This window comes from Antechinus flavipes, chromosome 5 (genome assembly GCF_016432865.1).
Source record: "Antechinus flavipes isolate AdamAnt ecotype Samford, QLD, Australia chromosome 5, AdamAnt_v2, whole genome shotgun sequence".
Lineage (NCBI taxonomy): Eukaryota > Metazoa > Chordata > Mammalia > Dasyuromorphia > Dasyuridae > Antechinus > Antechinus flavipes.
Genome location: NC_067402.1, coordinates 201734852 through 201760099, shown reverse-complemented (window position 1 = coordinate 201760099; position 25248 = coordinate 201734852). Strand labels below are relative to the sequence as shown.

The window sequence follows — 25248 nt, the reverse complement described above, 5'->3', positions numbered from 1 at the left end:
TCTATTGGGTCTATATCCCAAAAAAATCATAAAAAGGGGAAAGGGCCCATATGTGCAAAAATGTTTTTAGCAGCCCTTTTTATGTGGCAAGGAGCTAAAAACTTGAGTGGATACCTATCAGTTGAGGAAAGGATCGATAAGTTATACGAATGTAATGAGATATTGTTCTATAAGAAACAATGAGCTGGATGATTTCAGAAAGACCTGGAGAGACTTACATGAAGTGATGCTAAGTGAAGTAAGTAGATTCAAGAGAACATTGTACACAGTAACATGATGATGTGATGATCAACTATGATCTTTTCACAGTGAGTTGATTTAAGGCAATCCAATAGACTAGTAATGAAAAGAGAACTATAAAGACTGTGGATGAAAGAATAGTATCATCACCTTTTAGTTGGTTTGTTATTTCTTTCTTGTGTTCCCCCCTCTTTTGATCAGATTTTTCTTGTGCAGCATGATGAATATGGATATATGTTTAGAAAAATTGTACATGTGTAATATATATCAGATTGCTTTTTGTCTAGGGGAGGAGGTAGGGAGAGAGAGGGAGAACAAATTTGGAACACAAGGTTTTTCAAAGATGATTCTTTGCATGTGTTTGGAAAAATAGAATACTGTTAAAGAAAAAAAAAAAAGAAAAAACCATTCCATTTGTTCGAGATTTTGATTTTATAGTAAAGCCTTAATGATATTCACTTGCATTTAGAATTCAAGATCATTTACAAATAAGCAAATGGTTTGAATTTATGATAAAGAGAAGAAAAGTGTATTAAGGAAACTAATCATGTAAAGAAGAAGAAATATTTAAATGATTTTTTAAACTCATATCAAACTTTGCAAGAAATTTTGAGGAATGCCATCTTAAAACAAACCAAATGTATAAATGATCAATGAATTTTATTATGCCATATGCTTAAAAGTAATATGTATAAATGCTTAAAATGCTTATAAATATTTTTCTTAAAACATTTTAAAATTCAAACTATTGGGCAGTTCATGCAGGCCTGCTTCCTGTTCATTTTGTTCTATAATATTAAGGTACATTCAACTATTTCTGAAAAATTATGACTTATTAGACTGAATAAAAAAGTAAGCCTTCAACATTAAATAAGCCAAAGAGTAGAAGACCCTAATGATTGCTTGAACAGTTAAAATAGTAAAGTGGCCGCAAGTTCAGTGGATCCAATAAAATAAAAATTCCTTATTCTCTTTTTCAAGTAACATTTCTTTTAACTTTCAATTTTCTCCTTCAAATCATTAATGTTTTTCTTTCCAGTGAATATTAAGAACTCTATTTTTTAATTGAAGAATAGTATTTTAAATACTATCACTGTTTTTTCTAACTTTAACATGTATCTCACCATTTCTTTTCTATTAAGGTAGACTGTTCCAATTTTCAAGTATCATTTAAGGGAGTCTTCCTTTATATTTTTCAATATATTACCAAACTTTTTTCAGTAAAGATATCTACTAAAACCTCAATTAATTCCTATGAAAATTCCAAAGAAAATAGTAGACCATATAAGTATTTATTTACTTTATTTATTAATTATTAAATTAAATAAATATTAGTATTTATTTACATTTAGCCTAATGGACAAATAAAAATTGTCACCTCTTTAAGAAGAAAAATCATGATCATGTAACATTTAATTGCTTTCTTTGATTTAAATGGTACAGATTTGTTTGCTGTGTTTTTAATTAAATACATAGAAATTTATATAATTTAAACAAAAATAAATGTTTATTTAAATATATAGGTAATATACATATCTAAATGTTGATAAGTTACTTGCTTACCATAGAACGTAAAGTAGCCAAAAAACGCAGTGAAGAGATACATAATACATATGGAGAAAATGGAGACATTGGAAACAATCTCCATTCTTTTCAATGAACGGCTGTTAAAAAAAATTTGAAACATTAAAAAGTATGTGCATTGTATTTATTCAATCATATTAACATTGTAGAATACATATTTAATTCAAAAACAGTAATTAAGTGCTTACTATGTTTTTTCCATAGACATAAAGATATATTGATAGAATCATTTAGCTAATTCATGTAATTGTAAAAATTGATATCTGACTTGGCAAAGTGTATTTACATTGATTAGATATTTTTAAATGTTCAATGTGGTTATTGCGAGAGAAAGAACCCATGATACCTGACTTCACCTATGTGAACGTTCTCGTTTTCAAAAGGCCTAAGTTGGGTATCTGAAAGTACTTTATATTTGATAGTAATGTTTTCCATTATCACCTATGTATAAAAATGGCTTAATACATTTAAAATGGTCTTCTGTAATTCCCAAAAGATATCAATAGATGTTCTCAGGTATTCCCAACTCTAAGATGCTCTTTTGGTGGGGGAGGTGGAGAAGAGAGTGAAGGGGAATGGACTGAAGGTGGTAGTGGTAGTAGTAAACTTGTAAAAAGGTATTCCTAATCCTCTAAGTAGCCACAATAATGACTGGAAAGATTTGAAATTTCCCCAATGATACAGAGAAGTATCTCATGCAAAGATGACTGTTGTTGAGGTGTGCCCTAAAATATATATTTTGAGAGAATATCCAATCTGCCAAGCTGGCAAGTCATAAATATTTGGAAGACAATTGCAAAGGATGTGTCAAAATCAAAGTCCCCACTTCTAAAAAGACAGAAGAAATTGAAAATTTTAGTTTGACTAATTTTTAAAAATTTAAGGCATATTTGGATTTAAATCATTGAAAAAAGTAGTTGTCCTATACATATTTCAAAAATGAAAGGAAATTTTCATTGAGAAACTCCCAATTAAATTTACTGAGAAATTTATTTTAACTTTTTTTCCACTTTCTTGAGAACCTATAATAAGGAAAAAGAGATTTATATGTAATAATGTTATTATAATACTACAATTCATAGGTACTCTTACAAATTAAATTGGAAAAAGAATATATAAGAACTTTTAATTCTTAAATGGAAAGGCAATTGGTTGTAGTAGCATGAAAGTAACATGACATGTAGTCCATAGTAATATTAATTTTTACTGTTATGCCTTATATCTATTGTTTGCTTGGTAAAGAACTGGCAAATAGTTCCAATTATATTAGCATATTTTGACATTATGTTTAACAAATACCTCTGCAGGCTTATGAAACAAGCATGAGTAACAGAATCACAGCCATTTAGCCTTGGAAGGGACCATACATGTTATTTAATCTATCTCCTCACCAAGCTATACTATTACATAGTTTAAAATAGCATGTTTGATAATGACCACTCAGTGTATGTTAGAACCCCTTAATGTCTAGCAAATCACAGAACCTAAAGCACCAAAACCAATATAATTGAAACAACCAAAAACCCAAATCTCTGATTCACATACTTCAAACTTTTCCTATAGCCTCAACTCATAGACTTCTATTCTTATTTTCATATTTCACAAAACACTAGTAAAAAGAGAAAGCTCTGCAAATAAATTATATTTTATAGACAAAGTATTTAGCCATAAAAATTAAATTATATGTCTTACTTTCTAAGATTACTGTAAACTGGCAGGACTGCTTGATGGCAGACATATGCAAATGCAATGGTGGGTAAAGCATAAACTGTCTGGGAGAAAAGAAATTAATGTATTAGGAAAAGTCATTTCCCCCCCACAAATTACTTAGCTATGACTTTGTGGAGCTTTCATTTTATTTCTTAACCTTTACAAAATTGTTAAATTATTATTAGGAAGCATTTGATCTACTTAACAACAGCATCTCTTTTAAGAAAGTTAATCTATAAAGAAGTATTTTTCATATAGACTTTGATGTTAAATAGGAGAAGTTAATTCCTGTGTTTATGTATATATATGTATATGTATACATATATGTGTATACATTTTACCTTGTACTATTTTAACACTAAAATTTATATGAAAAATATATGTATTAACTAAAGGAAATTTTCATAATAAGGTATTTCAAGATATTATGACATTCATCTCTTCTATCTTCTAGCTCTTTTCCTATCTTTCTACAATCTTTGACTATGTCATTTCACATAATAAAAACTCAAAATTTCACTGTCCACCTGTTAAAAAAGCCCAAAAAGGACATTCAGCACTTAACAAAAGATATTTCTAAGAATTCAGTTTGAAACCTACTTTCTGGTTGTGTAAGAGAAAAATTAGGACTCTGCCTGTATGCCACCAAAACAGTGAGTGAGTTTAGCTAGTTCATGGAAGCAACAATTTTCTTCAATGAAAAAAAGTTGAATTGAGTTTTATACTGAATTGCTGATTGATTAATGAAATCCAGAATTTCATTAGTTGTTATTTGAATGATAAATAATTTATTTTTTTAATTTTTATTTAATAATTACTTTATATTGCCAGGATCCATGCCAGGGTAATTTTTTTACAACATTATCCCTTGCACTCGTTTCTGTTCCGATTTTTCCCCTCCCTCCCTCCACCCCCTCCCCTAGATGGTAAGCAGTTTTATATATGTTAGATATGTTGCAGTATATCCTAGATACAATATATGTTTGCAGAACCGAACAGTTCTCTTGTTGCACAGGGAGAATTGGATTCAGAAGGTAAAAATAACCCGGGAAGAAAAACAAAAATGCAGATAGTTCACATTCGTTTCCCAGTGTTCTTTCTTTGGGTGTAGCTGTTTCTGTCCATCATTTATCAATTGAAACTGAGTTAGGTCTCTTTGTCAAAGAAATCCACTTCCATCAAGATATGTCCTCATACAATATCGTTGTCAAAGGGTATAATGATCTCCTGGTTCTGCTCATTTCACTTAGCATCAGTCCATGTAGGTCTCTCCAAGCCTCTCTGTATTCATCCTGCTGGTCATTTCTTACAGAACAATAATATTCCATAACATTCATATACCACAATTTACCCAGCCATTCTCCAATTGATGGGCATCCATTCAATTTCCAGTTTCTAGCCACTACAAACAGGGCTGCTACAAGCATTTTGGCACATATAGGTCCCTTTCCCTTCTTTAGTATTTCTTTGGGATATAAGCCCAATAGAAACACTGCTGGATCAAAGGGTAATGATAAATAATTTAAAACAAAGCTGTAGAGACACTAGCTCTGAGGACTTAGGAGAAAAAAAGTGGGCAACACATATACCCAAAAAATGTGAATACAAAAAGAAGTATGTAATGATTTATATGAACTAATGCCAGAGGATTCATAAAGTTGCATATACAATGATTACAATAAAATTAATGAAAATAATGTAAAAAAAAGGAAGGAAGGAAAGAAGGAAAGGGAAAGGAAAGAAGAAAAAAGTAAACTTTGAATAATTATAAGCTGTAAAACTATCTTTTTTTCTCTTTCATTTTCATTTTTTATTGCAAGGGATGGCTATATTTGAATTAAGAAACACTGGATAGGGGAACAGGGAGAGAGATCATTGAAAACAAATGATCACGAAAATTTTAAAAACAAAACAATGGCACAGAACAGAAGCTAGCCATCTGTCATTATTCTCATGAGATTTATCTTCAATATTCTGCTACTCAGGGCCCTTACCACACAACATGAAAGTACTCCATCTATGTTAGCTCTGATGACTTCATAGAGCACCATCTGAGTGCATATCTACTCATTTGATTCTTCACCCCTGATATAATTGAGATTGTAGTTTTAAGTTAAAAATCCTTTAATCACTCATAGTTATATGGTACTCAAAGTTTGCATAACACTCTCCCTATGGAAGCTCTGTGAGGCAGGTGATTCAAATATTGTCAGCCCCATTTTATAGATAATAAAACAGCTTCAGAGAGATCAAGTAACTTGTTTATCCACCAATGTCACCATTTAGATTAAGGAATAAGTCTTTTGACACCATGACAATTATGCTCACCACCACACACTGAGTCTTTCCATTAGCCTTTCTCCATCAACCTAGGCCCTTGACAGAAAGAGAGGAAAAGGAAACTGCCTATACCTCCATGCAATTTTGTAAGGAATTGATTAATAGTGTCACTAATAGCAAAATAAATTTTGTATTAAAAAGCATACCTTAAAATTAAATAAAATGTATCTTGGTTTACACATTTTCTGAAGTTCTTCTTCAGGAATAGTTGATGAATTAAATCCTGACCCGGGACACGGGATTCTAAATTTCTCATAGATAATCTTTAATTATATAAAAAAGAAACGTGATAGATTACATTATGTGAAGTCAAAATAGTTGTTAAATGGAACTATCACAGAAACTTCAATCCAATTCTTTAAACCAAAACTTACCACAAAGAGAAAGAAAACCATACATGACAAGGAAAGTCCACTGGAATATCCAAGGAACCCTAAACGAAACAATAACTTAAATTTTTATGTCATTTCTCATCTTTTAGCTTAGAATTTCAAAATGTAGCTTAAGTTCACACATTACATGTGTCTGCCAAGTAATTACAGGAACTATCAAATATTTTATTTCAAAATGCAGGTATTTAACAGAAATTAAGACACTAATATCAGACAGTGAAACATGGGATTTATAATGAATTAAGTTCTTTCTATACATTGAAGAATTTGTATTTCCAAACCTATATGAAAAAGAAAATCCTAAAAACTGCACCAGAGATCTCAATTGCTTGTCCTATAGTTGAAGTTCTATGTTTAGATCAATCCATTCAAGAAACCTTTATTAAGCACTTCTCTGCTAATCCCAGTTGCATGCAAAGAGAAAGAACAAATTGTTAGGAACCTACCTAATCCCAGTAGAAATGCCTGGGTATTTCTAGATATGTGTTTTTTTCTTTTGATAGCAGATTCAGCTATTAAGAAGCATTATCAGTTATCATTTGTAAGTTACTCCACTCTCAAACTTCAGGAAAAAAAATCCCCTCTGCTGATCCCTTGGCCTCGATACATAAATATATAAAAAAGAAATCTGAGCAGCATTAATTTTTATCTTTTTGAAGACCTTTTGGCATGACATATGTAGGAAATATTTCTCAGTAAAAGAACTCATAAAAAAATTCAGCAATTTTGGACAGATAGTCCAGAACTCAAAAAATTATAAGAGCTATTGATAGAATGGTTTCCCAAATCTTCCTAAATCAATGTGATTAAATCAACTTGATTAAAAATGAGTTCCCAGTACATTGGACATGCCTATATTTAAATAGAAATAAAACAGCATATTCCAAAATCAAATTAAAATGACTTGGGAATTGTTTATATTTCTGATTCCATTGATATAAATAATATTTATTGAATTTATTTTGGCAATTAAAGTAGTAGTTTTCAAACATTTTAAACTGTGCAATCCTACAATGAAAGTATTTTGAGTATGCATACTTTATATTTGTTTTATATAAATTATACACATATACTATTATATCAATATCATATATCTTATAAAAGATACACAAAAGTTTTATAAGGATGAGATAAAAGTGAAATAAGCACTATATTTCAAATATTTTCATTTAGTTTAGTAGTGTTATAAAACCCTTTTTTGCTTTCACTAAACATTACTAAATTAACTGAAAATACTTGCTTTTTCAAATGAGCAATGTAAAGAAATAAAACTATAGAATAGAAAAAGACAAGAATCTCTTCAAGGAAATTAAGAGATATCAAGGGAAAATTTTGTATGAAAATAGGCATGATAAAAGACAAAAATGGTAGAAGAGAGTAAGAAGATGTGGCAACAATGCATAGAACTCTACAAGAAAGATTTTAATGTCTCTAATAACCATTATGGCATTATTACTGATCTAGAGCCAAACATCCTGGAAAAATTATGTTAATTGGGCATTAGACAGTATTGTTAACAATAAGACTCATGGAAATATCAGAATTGTAGCTTAACTGTTGAATAACGTCTTAAAAGATGATGCTATTAAGGTGCCAATAGACTTGGAAAACTGGATTGGAAAAGATCAATTTACATCTCAAATCTAAAAGAGGGCACTGCCAGAGAATTTTCAAATTACAAAAAAATTGCATTCATTTAATGTCGGTTTAAGATCATGTTTAAGATTATGCAAACTAGGCTTCTGCCTAATGTGAATTTAGAATTAATAGAATTGCTGGTTAGTTTTCAAAGTGGTAGAAACTAGAGACCAAATTGCCAACAATTGCCTGATTATGGAGAAGTTAGGAAGTTCCAGAAAAAAATTTTTATTTCTGCTTCATTAACTACACTAAAGCCTTTGACACATGTGGATTGCAATAAAATGTGGCAAGTCCTCAAAAAGATGGAAGTACCAAATCATCTTACTTGTCTACTGAGGAATTTATGTGTAGTCCAAGTAGCAAAGGTTAGAACTGAACATTGAATAACTAAATGATTTAAGATTGGAAAAGGGGTATGACAAGGTTGTATATTGTCACCTTATTTATTTAAGTTAAATGAAGAGCATCTTATGTGAAATAGGAGATTGAATGAATCAAAAGCCAACATTAAGGTTGTTGGAGAAATATCAACCATCTCAGATATTCATGTGATACCAGTCTGATGGCAGAAAAATGAAGAGGAATTAAGACAATTAAAGTAGTATATAGGATGAATAAGGGTGAAAGAGAAGATTGTGTAAGCAAGCTTGTAAAACAGAAAAAAACAAACAAAAAACCCTAAATTCTTGGAAAATGGTCCCAACACTTCTAGTAAATAGGAGAAAAAAGTAGAAACAGTTTTAGATTCTGTATTCTTGGACTCAAAGATCACTGCAGACAGTGACTGCAGCCATGAAATTAAAAAACACTTGTTCCTTGAAAGAAAAGCTGTGGCTTATATGGACTACATACTTAAAAGAAAAGACATCACCTTGAGGGCAAGAATCCATAAATCAAAGCTATGTTTTTTTTTTTTCCAGTAGCAATGTGTGACTGTGAGAGTTGGACAATAAAGAAAGTTTTTGAATTGTGGTGCTGTAAAGATTTATGAACAACCCTTAGACAGCAAGGAGGTCAAATCAGTCCATACTAAAAGACTATTCACTGGAAGGACAAATATTGAAATTGAAACTTAAATACTTTGGTCACATAATGAGAATACAGAACTCATTGAAAAAGATGTTGGGAAAGATTGAAGGTTAAAGGACAAAGAATGAGGTGAATAGATAATGTCATGGAAGTAATGAACATGAACTTGAACAGACTTCAGGAGATAGTAGAAGGTGGAAGAGCCTGGCATGTTATGGTTCACATTGTCACAAAGAATTGGAAGTCATGACTGAATCACTGAACAGAAACAAATGAAAACTAAAATGTGAAAACAAATTTTAAATAGCTCATAACAGTGAACAAAACAGTTTGTTTCTTTGTCATGTCAACAAGCATATGCTAAGTTCTTTCTATGAGCCAAGCTTCTATGAGCAAAAAAGAAGGTAAAAAAATAATTCCTCCTTCAGTAAAGACATGAGCCAGTACTAGATTGATGAGGATATTAGGGGAGCAGGAATTCTTCCTGATTTATTTAAAGTTAAGGTTTACAAAGGTGAAGAGGATCATTCAAATAAAAGTTGGTTGCTTTTCTTGTTCATTGTGTTCCTTAGGAGAATCTTGTTAATGCTTTGAATCAAATTCTTTTGAAGCCCCTTCTATAGACTCTAAAATATAGATAGAAAAATAAATTCTTAATTATGCAAGGATCAAATAGATAGCTCAGGTTATTCTAGACCCCAAGTCGTTCAAATCCTAGCTCCAAAGGCTTGTTAGTCAGATTCATTAGTTTTCAGGACTTTTATTTAAGGAAGGTGACCAGATACCAGAATGACTTCATTCTTTGGATTATTAATGAATTGAGGTCTCTAAAAAAATGGCTGTGCATGGTATATCCTGTTGCCATGTATGTAAGGCAGCTTGAAATTCATGCAACAGCATCAAGATGACTTTGATGTTGTTACAGACCCATAGGTCCTACTTCAAAAAAAAAATTTTAAGTATTTTTAAAGTATTATCACTAAAAGGTGACTGCATCCTCAACTATCAGGATGAATGCCAAAGGCTGAATCTGCATCTCATCAAGAAGATGAAACAGTTCTGCAAGTCCCTGTTTCCTATTGTGGAATATGTCTATTATACATCTCCATATACCCCAAGGATTGGACTAGGTTTATACTCTGCATCAAGTTTTGGGAGTGGGTATAGAAATCCACACAAAAACAATTTGAGAATATGAATCTTACATATTACAACTCAGACAGCTACCATTTGTGCTGCCTAAATTTACCTGCTAGACTGTACGATATGTGAAATCAGAATAGAATGCCTCAGTCCCTCTTAGGGACATCTATTCATTATCTGGTGCTCCTTTCATTGTTTCTGAGAAGAATGATTGACATTCACCCTTTCTTCTGAAAAAGGATCCATACCTCTACCAATTATTGCATGGAACAACTAAGTTATCACACTTAGGACATGCTCAGGACCCTTCATTCCATGTTCTAGTGGAGGGGTGGAGCAGGATAGAGTGGGGAGAATGCAAAATGTCTACCTGTCTATCATTGTCTCTGTTGAGCTTGGTCAATGACAATTGATTAATATTAGTCACTTTTGTAATTCTAGAATATTCCTTCTCTCCTTTCAAATCTCTCTCAACAAACAGTACATTTACAACGGAAAAAATGGGAGAGGAGAGAAATAAAAAATAAGTACTTTAAAGGAAAATCATAGAAGGAGAATTAATAACATAGTATAAGAGATACAAAACTTTACCCAAGCAAGAAACTGTTTGAATATTTGAATAAAATTTGAATAAAAGAATTTAATGACTCCATGTAAAAACAAGTCAGTGAATCAGTTAATTGAAAAATACTAAAACAAAGTCAAAAGACTGAAAAAAGAAGGTTGTAAAAGTGTCACAATATTAAGAGACAACCTCTTTTCCAGAGCTAAGATCCAGCAAGTAAGCTGTGAGGTAAGTTTAGCATAACATCAATCCTTTACACTCACCCTCTTGGTCACAGCAAAATCCCAGAATTGTTTCTGTCAAGAAGCCCTATTATGAATCAAACATATCATATGGTTGCTGTCACTCCTCATTGTCAAGGCTACAGCTCATTGCACAGTCAGTATTGAGTATAAGTATTGAGATCTCCCCACAGTGCTTCGGGTCCCTTCCCACCAGCCACAGGGCTCCCCCAAATCCCTCTAAATAATGACTCCAAACAAATTTTAGGGGGTCAGAACACATAAAGAGATGGAGTGAAACTATTTTTCAGTTGAAGACTAAGCCAGCAGGAAAAGTCTGTTACACCAGGATGGGAGTCCAGTATGCAATCCTATCACCAGCCCTGACCCCAGCAGAGGAGACAGAGCTCGGGGCCTCTGAAACAGCAGCGACATTGGAGTTTTCCAGACCTCTCAGTCTAGAGACCACCAAAGACCACTTGGAAGATTGTGAGAGGATGAGAGGACCTTAGAAACCATCAGCAGTAATAACAGCAGCTGCATAGAGATGATGGCAGTGACAATGGTAATAGTAGCAGCATTGGCAATTTCCAGAAATATCTGCTCAGACATGGTAGAGAGTCAAATAACTGGTCATAAGGATGTCCTTTTTTACTAGCAAAGAGGAAAGACTCTGTACTTTAAGCACACTGGAAATTACAGCCATAATGGAGCAGGGACCCACCTCACAATTCCAGGGCAGAAAAGAATGTTGAGGTTTCTCAAATACACTTCTTTCAAGAACTGAAAACTTACAGGTCACTAGTAGGATCTCTGAAAACAGCTGCACAAAACTGCTGACACTGGGACAATGTGCCTTCCACCCTGGAAAGAGAGCCTAATTTAACAAAGAGTGAAAGGCCAGGCAATAAGCTGGGAAAATGAACAAACAACAGAAAAAAAATTTGACCATATAAAGACACTGTGGTGCAAGAAAGATCAAAACACACTGAGAAGATAACAAAATCAAAGCTCCTACATACAAAGCTTCCAAGAAAAATAATAATTGGTCTCAAGCCATGGAAGAGCTCAACAGGGATTTTGAAAATCAAGGAGGAGAAATAGAGAAAAAATGGAAAGAGAAATTAAGAGTGGTGCAAAAAGAAATACAAAAAGCTAATGAGAAGAATAGCTTCAAAAGCAAAACTGGCCGAATGGGAAAGGAGGTACAAAAAGCTCACTGAAGAAAATAATTCCTTGAAAATTATAATTAAGCTAATGAAAGCTAATAACTTTATGAGAAATCAAGAAACAATAAAACAAGACCAAAAGAATGACAAGTAGAAAACAATGTGAAACTCTCTCAAACTATCTGACCTGGAAAATAGATCTAGGAAAGATAACTAAAAAACTATTGGTCTATCTGAAAACCATGATAAAAAAAAAGCCTGCACATCACCTTCAAGAAATTAGGAAGAAAAACTGTTCTAATATTTCAAAACCGGGGGGGTAAAATGGAAATTGAAAGAATCCACAGGTCACCCCCTGAAAGAGATCCCAAAATGAAAACTCCCAGGAATATTCTAGTCAAATTCTGGAACTCCTAGGTGAAGGAGAAAATATTGCAAGCATCCAGAAAGAAACAATTCAAGTATAATGGAGCTACAGACAGGATAATACAAGATTTTGTAACTTCTGTATTCAAAAAATTTAAGTACTTGGAATATGATATTCCAGAGAAAAAAGAAGCTAGGATCACAATCAAGGATTCACTTACTCAGAAAAACCAATGGAAATATATAACTTCACATGTGCCTTCTCAGTGGGGGAAGAAGGGAGAGAATCTGAAACTCAAAGTTTAAAAAACAAATGTTAAAAATTGTTTTACATGTAACTGGGGAAAATAAAATATTAAGTAAAAAATTTAAAAACAGAATTAATCAATAGATTATTTACATGAAATCTGAATGATTTAAAAAAGATAAAAATTCTTAAAGAGCAAAAATAAAGGGTTGAAATAAAATCTATTATGCTTTAGCTAAACTCAGAATGACCAGATATGATCATGATCTTGGACAAGGCAATAGGAAAATGGTATTAATTACAAAAATAAACAAAGAAACTAAATTTTGTTGAAAGACAATAAATTAATATCAGTGCTAAACATATATGCATTAAATGTTAAAACATCTAAATATTTAATGGAAAGTTTTAATGAGAAATATATAATAAACTGTAATCATAGAGGACCTCAGTGTATTCCTTTGAAACCTAGAGAAAAATAACAAAAAAGAAAGAAAGAATTTAAGAATTTGAAGTAAATCTGACAGACTTTTGGTGATTCCTGGATAGAAACCTCACAAATCTAATGGTGAAAAGCAGAAACATTACACCATATTTTTATTGATTATAATTAAATAAAATTATATTAAAATAATACTCATTGAAGAAAGGGTTGTGGTTTAATTGAATTCTAAATGATTGGTGTGAATCAAGAAACAAATCATAGAAAAACTCAATAGTTTCATTAAGGATAATAACAACAATGAAAAAAAATATTAAAATTTTTGGGATAAGGCCAAAGTATTCCTTAGAGGGAAATGTATATTTCCAAACACTTTGATAAAAATAAGGGTGGGAGTGGGAAGAGTGAATAAATGAACAAAACTAAAAAATACTAGAAAGCAAAAACAATAACATTTTAACAAATTTACAAAATTGAAAGCAAAACACAATTAATAAAGAATTAACTAATTTGTTTTTAAATGGAAAGATGAAAACCATGTTTCTTAATATCAAAAATAAATTAGTTGATACAAATGAAGAAAAAAGGAAATTATTAGAATAAATTGTATGCCTGAAATTAATAACTTGAATAAAACATAGGAATATTTAGGAAGATATAAAATATCCAGAATAAAAAGACAGGAAACAAAGGATTTAAAAAATCTAATTTCAGGAAAAGAAATTGAAAAAGTAAATAAATACTCCAAGAAAAACCTCTAAGACCAGATATAGTTGTAAGCAAATTCTATCAAACATTCAAAGAACAATTAATTCTAATATTATATAATCTTTAAAAAAAAAAAGACTTCCTGCCTTTTAAAATATAAAGGGTCAAGCTAAAGTCCCTTTTGATTTAAATATGAGTCTTGTTAACTAAAACAGTAGAATCAAAATGAAGAAAATTATGGAAAACTAAAAGAAACAACATAAAAATATCAAATAAAATATTAGCAAGAAAACTTCAATAATATATCACAAAAAAATATATGTTGTAACTAGGTTGGATTTATACAAGAAATTCAGGGTGAGTCCATTATTACTAAAACTATCAGCATAATAGATCACATTAATAACAAGAAAAAAGTCACATAATTATATTAATAATGAAGGCTTTTGACCACATTCTTATTAAAAACACTTGAAAACATGAGGCTTTCCATAGTATGATGATAAAAACTAAGGACAAGCATGTCTAATACTATCAGGGATAAAGCAGGGATTATCACCATAATTATTTGGTAGCATTAGAAATGATAAGAGTAATAAGAAAAAGAAATTGAGAGAATAAGTATTGGCAAAGAGGAAACAAAAATGATCGTTTCTTTGCAGATTATATGATGATTTACTTTCAGAACACTAGAAATGAACTTAAAATTAATTGTAACAATTAACTTCAGCAAAGTTGCAAGACATTAAAAAAAAAAACACCCATACAAATCACCCACATTTCTGCATATTACTAAAATACCCCTCTAGGAAAAGAAAGAAAAAATTCCACTTAAAATAATTTCAGATAATATAAAATACTTAGGCTTCTACCTAACAAGACATATGAACACTGAACACAACTATAAAACATCTTCTATACAAATAAAGACAGATCTAAATAATTAGAGAACTACTAATTGCTCTTGGGAAGACTGAACCAATATTACAAAAATGAAAATACAACCTAAATTAGTTTATTTATTTAGTGTCATTCCAACCCAACTGCACAAATGTTGCTCTAGAGAGTTGGGGAGAAATAATAAAATTCATCTAGAAAAACAAAAATGAGATCAAGTCTCAAGGGAAATAATGGGGAAAGAGAGGAGTGGAAAAGAAGACTAGCGATATCAGATCTCAAACAATACTACAAAGCCACAATCATCAAAATATGATAACTTAGTATTTGATAATGCTAGGGACAAATAGGTAACATAATGGCCAGAACACAGAGTCAGAAAGATCTGAGTTCAAACCTAGGCTTAGACACATAACAGCTGTGTGACTCTAGGCAATCCATTTAACCCCTATTTGCCTCAATTTTTCATTTGTAAAGTGGGAACGCATGAAAAAAGAAATGACAAACTACTCCAATTTCTTTGCCTGATTGGACCATAAGTGAATGACCAAACAACAACAAAAATACCTGATAATCCAAAACTCCTGGTAATAGGATAAAAACAAAAGTTGATAGAAAAACTGGAATGTGGTTTGACAGAGACGATATATAGACTAATGTCTTACACTATAAATGAAGATAAACTCCAAAAGGCTATATAATTTATATATAAAGAGTAATATCATAAACAAATCAAAGGAGCAAGAAAATGTTATAGAAAATTCAGATCTATGGTTAAGGAACTCTTGTTCATAACCAAACAAAGGCTTGAGAAAATCCAAGAAAATAAAATGCACAAGGAAGTGGAGCCAAGATGGTGGAGAAAAAAAAAGGGATTCAACAGAGCTCTCTCCAAAACCCCTCCAAACTCCTTTAATTAATGACCCAAAACAAGTTGAGTGGCAGAAACTAAAAAAGAATAGCATGAAACAATTTTCCAATCCAAGACAATTTACAAGATTGGGAGGAAAGGTCTTTTGCACCAGGGTGAGAGTAGAGCACAATTCAGAGTAGGTCATACTGGTGCAAAGCAGGCCCCATCAAACCATGAGCAGACCTTGGGGGCAACTGAATCAGTGGTAACAGTGGCAGTTTCCAGACCTTTCAGTAGCAAGATAATAAGAGGATTGAACAAGTCAGAAGGAGATAACAGAGGTCCATTTATTGGCACAGGAAGTAGGATTCTGTTACACTGCCCATCCTTGAATCTGGGTCATAGTCCTGGGTCTTAGCCCAGGGCCAGAAGGATCACAAGCACCCAGAGCTTGCAGTCTCAGCAGAGTTAAAAACTCTGATTACAGTTCCAGAGTGGAAAAGAGCACTTCTGGTGGCTCATAGACCAGTACACAGTACAAGGGAGTAATAAACATCTCTCCCTATTATTCTTCAATAACATATCATAAAAAATACATGTTGTGACTAGGTTAGATTTATACAAGAAATTCAGAGTAGATCCATTATTACTAAAACTGGAAAAACTGAAAGTTTGCAGGTTCTCAGAATTACCTATGAAAACAGCTGCATAAAAAACCTGAAGCTTTGGATGGTACTCCCTCCATTCCAAAAGCAGAGCCCTACTTTGGCATAGAGTTAAAGGTCAAAGAATAGGCTGGAAAATGAGCAATTACAGAAAAAGACCCTGGTTATAGAAAGTTACCATAGTGATAAAGATCAAAACACAAACTCAAAAGACAACAAAGTCAAAACTCCTACATTTAAAATCTTAAAGAAAAATATAAATTGAGCCTAAAACAAGGAAAAGCTCTAAACATTTAAAAAAAATCAGTGGGACAAACAGAGAAAAATTGGGAAGAGAAATGAGTCTGATGAGCATGAAAAATACTGAAAATAGTTAAAAACATAATAGACCAAAGAATAAAAGATGCACAAAATCCAATGAATGCCTTAAAAAGAAAATTGTCCAAATGGAAAAAGAAATACTAAAATTTATTGAAGGGAAAAACTACTTAAAAAGCAGAATTGGCCAAGTGGAAAAAGAAGTATAAAGATTCACTGAAGAAAACTCCTTAAAAAGTAGAACTGGCAAAATGGAAAAGGAGGTATAAAAGCCCACCAAAGAAAATAATTTTTAAAAAATTAAAATAGGGCAAGTATAAGCTAATGACTTTGTGATATGTCAAGAAACAAATAAAATCATAAGAATGAAAGAAGTGGACAAAATTGTAAATTATGTCATTGGAAAAAAAACTGATTTGAAAATAGATCCAGGAGAGATACTTGAAGAATTATTGAACTACCTGAAAGCCATGATAAAAAAAAAAGATCTTAGACATCATCTTTCAAGAAATTATCAAGAAAAGCTGCTTCTATATTTTAGAACTATTGGGTAAGATGGAAATTGAAGGACTTTACTGATCACCTCCTTAGAAAGATCACAAAATGAAAATTCCCAAAAATATTCTAGGCAAATTGAGAGATCCCATGTCAAGAAGCAAATATTGCAAGTATCCAGAAACAAACAATGCAAGTATTTTGTAGCCACAATCAGAATAACACAAAGTTTAGCAGTTTGTACATTAAAGGATCAGAGGACTTGGTGGATAATGTTCCAGAGGCAAAAGAGTTAGAACTGCAAGAATCATCTGCTCAAAAAAAAACTGAGTATAATCCTTCAGGGAGAAAATGGATATTAAATGAAAGTGAGGATTTGTAAGCATTCTTGATGAAAAGATGAGAGCTGAATAAAATATTTGACTTTCAAAATAAAAGATGGAGAAGAAGCATAAAGAGGAAAGAAAAATCATAAGGGATTCAGTAAGGTAAAACTATTTATATTCCTACATGGGAAAACACTTTTAACTTTCTTAAAATTAGGGCAGTTAGAAGGAGTTTACATTAATAGAAGACACAGGTATGAGTTAAATATGATGGGATAGTTATCTAAAAAATAAAATTAATCAGTAAGAAAGAAGAATGCCCTGGGAGAAGGAGAAAGGGAGAAGTAGAATTATCTGACATAAAAGAGGCATTAAAATGTTTTAACAGTGAAAGGAAAGATGGGGGAAATGGTAAGAACGGGGGAGAGCATACACCTTACTCATATCAGAATTGGCTCAAAGTAGGAATAACATACAAACTCAGTTGGACATAAAAATCTAATACAGGAAATTGGGAGGGAAAAGGAAGAATAGAGGTAGGATTGGTAGAATGAAGGGCAGATTGGGAAAGATAAAAGTTAGAAGCAAAACACTTATTGAGAATGAACAAAGTAAAAGGTGGAATAGAATAAATAAAGGGGGAAGAAGGATGGAGGGAAACACATAGTAATCATTAACTGTGAAAAATATTTTTATAGCAAGTTTTTATGATAAAGACTTTTTTTATCAAATATATAGAAAACTGAGCCAAATTTATAGAAATAAGACCATTTCTCAACTGATAAATAGTCAAAGGATTTGAGCAGGTAGTTTTCAGAAAAAATCAGAGCTATCCATAGTTATATGAAAAAATCCTCTAAATCATAATTATTTAGGAAAAAGCAAATCAAGACAACTTTGAGGTACCACCATGTACTTATCAGAATGCCTAATATGACAGAAAAGGAAAATGATAAATGTCAAAGAGGATATGAGAAAATCAAAATACAAATACACTGTTGGTGAAGATGTATATCGATACAAACATTCAGAGAACAATTTGGAACTATGTCCCAAAGGGCTATAAAATCATGCATACCCTTTGACCCAACAATACCATTATCAGATCTATATCCCAAAGAGATAAAAAAGCAAAAAAATACATAAAAAATTTGTAGCAGCTTTTTAGTGATGTCATAAAATTGGAAATTTAGAAGAGGCCCATCAATTGAGGAACTGCTGAATATATATATGCTGTATATGATATGATGAAATTCTATTGAGTGATAAGAAATGATGAGCATAATGCTTTCAGAGAAACCTGGAAAGGCTTACATGAACTGATGCAAAGTGAAAGGAGCAGAACAAGGAAAACACTGTACCTAGTAACTGATATATTGTGAATAACAGCAATCCTCAGCAATTATTCTCAATAATCTAAGGCAATTCTGAAGGACTTATGATGAAAGATACTGTTCATCTCCAGAGAAAGAACTGGTAGAACCTGAATGTAGAATGAAGATACCTTTTCTTTACATTCTTTATTTGGGGTTTTTAAGAAATTTATCTGTATTTTCTTTCACAGCATGACTTATATAGAAATGTGTTTTGCATGATTACATATGTATTACATATGCATAACATATGTATAATATGGGGAAAAGGGAGGAAGAGAGAATTTCAAACAAAAAAACAAAATTTAAATCTTTTTTAAAACAAAGATTTTAGAATAAAATCTTTTTTACATGTAATTGGGGAAAATAAAATTAATAAATTTTTTGAAAAGATAAAATGAACAATTTAATTATATAAAATTAAAATTTTGGACAAACAAAATCAATAAGATTTAAATTAAGAGGAAAGCAAGTAAACTGGGGAAAACTTTGCAGTAGGTGTCCTTATAAGGAATTCATTTCCAAGCTTGCAAGAATAGGAATTATTCTCAAGTTAATATATGATCAAACATATGACTAAGCAGTTTTCAAAAAAATATCCAATCTAACAAGAGGCATATACAAAAAAATATATACCAAACCACAATAATTAGAGGAAATGTGAATCAAATCAATTTTTGGTTTCCCTAATAGGGATTGGCAACATTGACTAAAAAAGGGAACATTTCAAATGCTGGAAAGTCTGTGGATAAAAAGGCATATTAATGTACTACTGGTAGACTTTGTGAATTGGCTCAGTTGTTTTGGGAAATAATTTGGATCTATAATCAAAAAGTTATTAAACTGCATACTAGTATATCAACATATCAGAGATCAAAGAAGGAAACATGTATAACAATTCAGCAACTATTTGGAGGTATCAAAAAATTAGAATCTACGGTGACATCCATCAATCTACGGTGACAAGTGTATAAAAAATTATGGGATATGAATATATATGGAATACTGATGTGCTGTTAAGAAATTATGAAAAGGACATTTTCAGAAAAATCTGAGATTTGTATGAAATGATACAGTGACATGAGTAGAACTAGGAGAACAATAATGAAACATTGTAAAGATAAACAACTTTGAAAGATTTAAGAACTTTGATCCACAAAATGACGTACCATGATTCCAGATGAAACATTCAATTTATCTCCTATTTGAACATGATCAATGTGAGAATTTGTTTTACTCAACTATGTTGTTAGTTAAGTGTTTTGGTTTTTTTCTAATGATTGGAAGGAGATAGAAGGCAGAAGAAAAATAAATTTTAGTTATTTGAAAAAAATAAAATTATATTTTAAAAGAAACTAAGAGACATAGTAGAGGAAGTAAAGCATTCTAAACATAGGTGACAACTAAAGGACATAGAGACAGGAGATGAGGGACCTGTTAGCGGAATTACATATAGACCCAAGTGGCTAGATCATAAGAGTTCATGGGGAAGATAGTATAGATAGGTTGAAAGGTAGTAACAGTCCAGATTAAGAAGAACTTTAGATGCCAAATAAAGGATTTTACATTTGATTCTGAAGATAATGAAATACACTCAAGAAAGTACCTTGGGGGGGGGGGGGGAGGGGAACGCACAACAATAAAATGATCCAGACCTACATTTAAGGAAAAAAAATACTTTAGCAGCTGACTGGAAGATTGGCTGAAGTGGGGAGAAATTTGAGGCAGAGAAACCTTTAGAAGGCTTTTGTACTTGTACTAGAGAGAAAAGATAAGAATATGAATGAAGAGTTTGGTTGTTTCTATAGAAAAGAAGAGAGACAGAGTTGTGAAGGTAAAAATAACAAGATCTTTTTTCCTGTGAATTAGATATGGGGGTGAGAGTGAGGTGTCAAGATGACCTGAGTTTATGCGCCTGAGTGACTGAGGTGATGATGGTGCCCTCCAAAGTAAAATGAAAGTTCAGAAGAGGGAAGAGTACTGGTTGCAGAAAGATGAGTTTTATTTTAGACATGTTTAGACATATTCAACAATATGAGATATCCAAGAAGCAGCTGTGTGTGACTATATGAGTGACTATAGCTTAACAGAGAGACTAGGGCATTGGATATATATATATATATATATATATATATATATATATATATATATATCATATGCACAGAAATTGTTAAGGGACAGGTCAGTTCTCTAAGAGCCTCCACAGCTGTGGATCACAGCATCTGAAAAAGTTTCAAGGCAGCCTTTGCTGACACAGGTGTTGTAGACTGGGAATGAAATAAATTGGAGGCAGAGGGAAGAGGAGAGAGATCAGACAACGCGATGGCCTCTCAGTCAGAGAGGTCAGAGAACAGCAACTGTCTCTCAGTCTCCTTGTATCATCCTCTCACAAGAGGAGATCCATTGTGGGTTGGATCTCTAGCAGTCATTGAGAGATGGCTCTCATGTATTCCAAAAGCTCCTGTGAATTCCAACAGAAATGATCATTGAACATATGGGAGCCAATAAAAACTCCAACTGAGATTGTCTATATCACAAGATGAAGGGGTGCCAGGACAGAAGCTTTGGAGAAATTTAGTGAGTATGGCATGAAAAAAAAAAAAGCAATGTCATGAAAATCTAAAGAAGAGAGACTATCCAGGAGGAAGAGTTTAGCAGTACCGTGAGTGATCAGGCTAAAGAAAAGGCTATTAGATATGGACATTAAGACATGACTGGTAACTTGAAAGAAGACATTTTCAGTTGTGAAGATTAGAAGCCAGATTGCAGAGGGTCTAAAACAGAGAGAGAAAAGGAATGGAGCTCTGAACCAATTATAAGCAGCTTTCTCAAGGATTTTAACCATAAAAGGAAGGGCAACTATGGGAGGATAATTACGGTAATCACATTAGGTGAGGGTTTTAGGGATGAAAAAAATAAGGCATGTTTATGGGCAATAGTGTAGAATTCAATATATAGGAAAGTACTGAAGATAAGGGAGAGGAAAAATGATAGTGAGAATGAGTTGCTAGAGAAACAGGAAGAGATGACATCACCGGTAGAGACAGAAGCATTTCTTTGTTTTTTTTTTTTTTTAATTTAATAATAACTTTATATTGACAGAATCCATGCCAGGGTAATTTAGAAGCATTTCTTTGTTAAGCAGAGGATCACTTCTTAATCTGACAGGAAACAGCAGGGAGAAATACTTTAGTAATGAACAATGAGGAAGAGTAGGCATAATATAGTAGAGAGCACAGATTTTCAAGGTTGAATCTGATATACATGTTTCTTCCTTAAACTAGCAAAAATAGACATAAAAGTATTTGCATTTTTGTATGTCTTTAATTCACTAAGGTACAATTTAAAAGAATAATACAGGATCTTTCCTTACCTAAATGCTTCATGAGACAGAGAGGAAAAACAATAATAGTAGTAACTAATATAACAAGGATCCGATCATCCACATACCATGCTCTGTAAGATATTTTAAATATCAAAAAATATATACACATTTTGTTAGAAGTTTATTTCACTCAAGTAACAATTTCATAGCATATTCCTTTTCATGACTTCAGACTTTTATATACTTTTGCTCTGCTTATAATAGTCTTTTTTTCTTTCCCACTGTTTGAAATATAGCATTCATTTTGAGTTATTGAAATGACTTCAAAATTGAATGCACACATCAAATTCAGTCAGATTATAAGACATCCTATCAATAATTGAAAGAAAATGCTTTTGGCGAGTTTGGTTTGATTTTGTAAAGCTAATATCAGCAAGTAAAAATTTATGAGAGGTAGTTATTTATTTCCTGCTTTTCTATATTTAATATGTTACTATAAGAATAAGAAGTTTGGGACTAAAGGCTTCTGTGGTTTTTTGCTTGAAGGAAAATAGGGAAAAAACAGCTATAAAAGAGAATTGCAAAAGAAAATGGAATCAAAGTGGCATGTAGGTCAGATGTGTCCAAGACTACTTAAATCTTTTTTAAGAAGGTCCAGATCATATAAAATATCCATTCCTAGCATGGTGTCTTTTCTTCAACAATGTTTTGACTTTTATTTTTGCAAGTCTGTTGAAAATACTACAGTAAATTTCAAGCAAACTAGTTGTAGGTTTCAGTAAAATTCCAACAGCATTCCTGTATTGATGTTAAGTGAGTTTTCATCTACCAAACTTTTTGTTTTCTACCTAGTCATCTCTCTTTTTTCCCCTTTATTTTTCTCATACCAAATCAATCTACTAAAAGTTCAGTAAACTAGGATTTTATTTTAAAATTCTGATTAGTAAACATATAAATTTTAAATTAGAATAGGAAAAAATATCCTTTTAACTTACGTAAATGTTTCTTCCTTTCCCATAAGAACTTTCATTACCCAGGGTAGTTCATTTTTTATTATAAAAAGGTAAGTTAGAATGCCTAAGGAGGAAAATAAGAACATTTTTTAAAAGAAAGGAGACATGTAGTTCATCTTGAAAGCCATATAAAAGGTTACAAAATCTTGTTCCCAAGTTGATGTATTAAGGTACAAAAAACATTTTAGATACTCTGGCAATTTTGTTAGCTGTAAGGAAAAGATAAAACTAAAATATACTATATATCACAAATAATTTTAGATAAAAGAAAAGGTCATATTCTAATTTTCTCACATTAAATTGATGTGACACAACTACTCAAAAGAAAAATATTTGTAATCATTCCACTTAAAAGTGTGTACAGAGACATGTTTGTTAGGGTAGGAAGACAAGGGGTGAAGATTGTATTTTGCATTTACCTCCCAAGGTCTGGAGAAAGGTGGTTCCAAATACCGTATACTTTCCTTTGAAGCCAAAGGTTCTCTCACCTATTTTTTCATAATTCAAACATCCTGTATGAATTTAAGGAAAAATAAAAAGTGACAAGAGTCATAAAATCAAAACACCCAAGATCCAGAATACTTCAGTTCTATAGTCCTGTCCTGTCAAAATCAGTGTTCTGGATTGTTCTAAGGATGAAGGAAGCATTGTTTCAAAATGTCCTTATTAAAAATAAATTTAAGTGTCAAGAATGATCATCATTTCTCTTTTTTTATTTGATTGCAAAAATATATAAAGTGATCTAATAGATCATATAGCTTATTTTTAATTTTTTCAAATAAGCAGAGTTCTATTTTGGACATTCTTAGACCCAGTCTACCTAGTAATAATGAAATAAGAAAACTGAAGCAATTATACTGATAACCCTCTCTTTTCTGGCCACTTCCTCTCCATCCCAAAAGTATCTTGCTTTAAATAGCTCAAATAATCAGAATTTTTTTTGCCTTGACTGAAATAATTGAAGTTATATAGAATTGGGTTTTATGTGTCTTTCTCTTAATTTCATTCTGTCAAGCATCATGCTTAATAAATAAAAGAATTTGCTTGGAGTGATCATAGAAGTCATGGCACTAGGAATCAAACAATTTTGATAATGACCTCAGTTTAAAAATAGCTATCAAAAAACTGAGGAAGACAAAATAAAAGTAGAATAATCTCCAACTGAGAAAAATAAGCCTAATTGAAAGTTCTCTTTAAATAATATTTCTCACTTTCTTTATGAACTGCAATAATGCAATTGATACTGCATTTTGCCTTAACTCCAAGTGAGCACCAAAGGAGTTTCGTGACTACTATCCCAATTGCTGTTTCTACATAATCAGGTTGCTGAAAGGGCAAAAGGAAATTTGGCTAACAATATCATCATGAAAATCTTTCTCTTCTGACCTTCTTCCACTTACCTAAATTGCATTTTGTCTCAACTTACCTGTTGCCTCTGAACATACCAACATAAGATGGATTGAATAACTAGTCAGCAATGATACTATAATAAAAAGGAACCTAAAACAAGGAGAAAAAATATAATTAGTTAAAAAGAAAAATGGCTTTGGAATTGACTTTTAGACAGGCAAAAGTTTAGTTGAATGGGCAGAATCATTCTGCTAAGAAATGCCAAGTTTATAGTCTATTATTCATCTCCTCTTTTAAAAAATCTACATTAAGAATATTTTTTAAAAATATGTATTTAAAATGTTTTAAATGATCCTGCTAGTCAGACACCACAGAATTATAAAAACTTTGGTCAGTTCAAAGTTTGAATTCTTTCATTGGATTTATACAGATAATTCTTTTTTATTTTATTTTTATTTTTAATAGCTTTTTATTTACAAGTTATATGTATGGGTAATTTTACAGCATTGACAATTGTCAAACCTTTTATTCCAATTTTTCCCCTCCTTCCCCTCATCCCCTCCCTTAGGTGGCAGGATGACCAGTAGATGTTAAATATATTAAAGTATAAATTAAATACACAATAAGTGTACATAACCAAACCATTATTTTGCTGTACAAAAAGAATCGGACTTTGAAATATTGTACAATTAGCCTGGGAAGGAAATCCAAAATGCAGGCAGGCAAGAATATAGAGATTGGGAATTCAATGTAATGGTTCTTAGTCATCTCCCAGAGTTCTTTCGCTGGGCATAGATGGTTCAGTTCATTACTGCTCCATTGGAACTGATTTGGTT

At 31.8% G+C, this 25248-nt stretch overlaps 1 protein-coding gene across 1 annotated transcript in view; it reads right to left on the bottom strand.

Annotated features, from left to right (window-relative positions):
- The window catches only part of LOC127564916 (sodium-coupled neutral amino acid symporter 1-like), a 72722-nt gene that overhangs the window by 22601 nt on the left and 24873 nt on the right, over positions 1 to 25248 (bottom strand). Inside the window, exons 4-11 of the mRNA XM_052001765.1 lie at positions 24489 to 24562; positions 23482 to 23574; positions 23045 to 23126; positions 22098 to 22180; positions 6249 to 6307; positions 6021 to 6137; positions 3517 to 3596; positions 1804 to 1904 (exon numbers count right to left, since the gene is read on the bottom strand). Of these exons, the coding sequence (XP_051857725.1) occupies positions 1804 to 1904; positions 3517 to 3596; positions 6021 to 6137; positions 6249 to 6307; positions 22098 to 22180; positions 23045 to 23126; positions 23482 to 23574; positions 24489 to 24562 (689 nt within the window). The remainder of the gene's footprint in view (positions 1 to 1803; positions 1905 to 3516; positions 3597 to 6020; positions 6138 to 6248; positions 6308 to 22097; positions 22181 to 23044; positions 23127 to 23481; positions 23575 to 24488; positions 24563 to 25248) is intronic.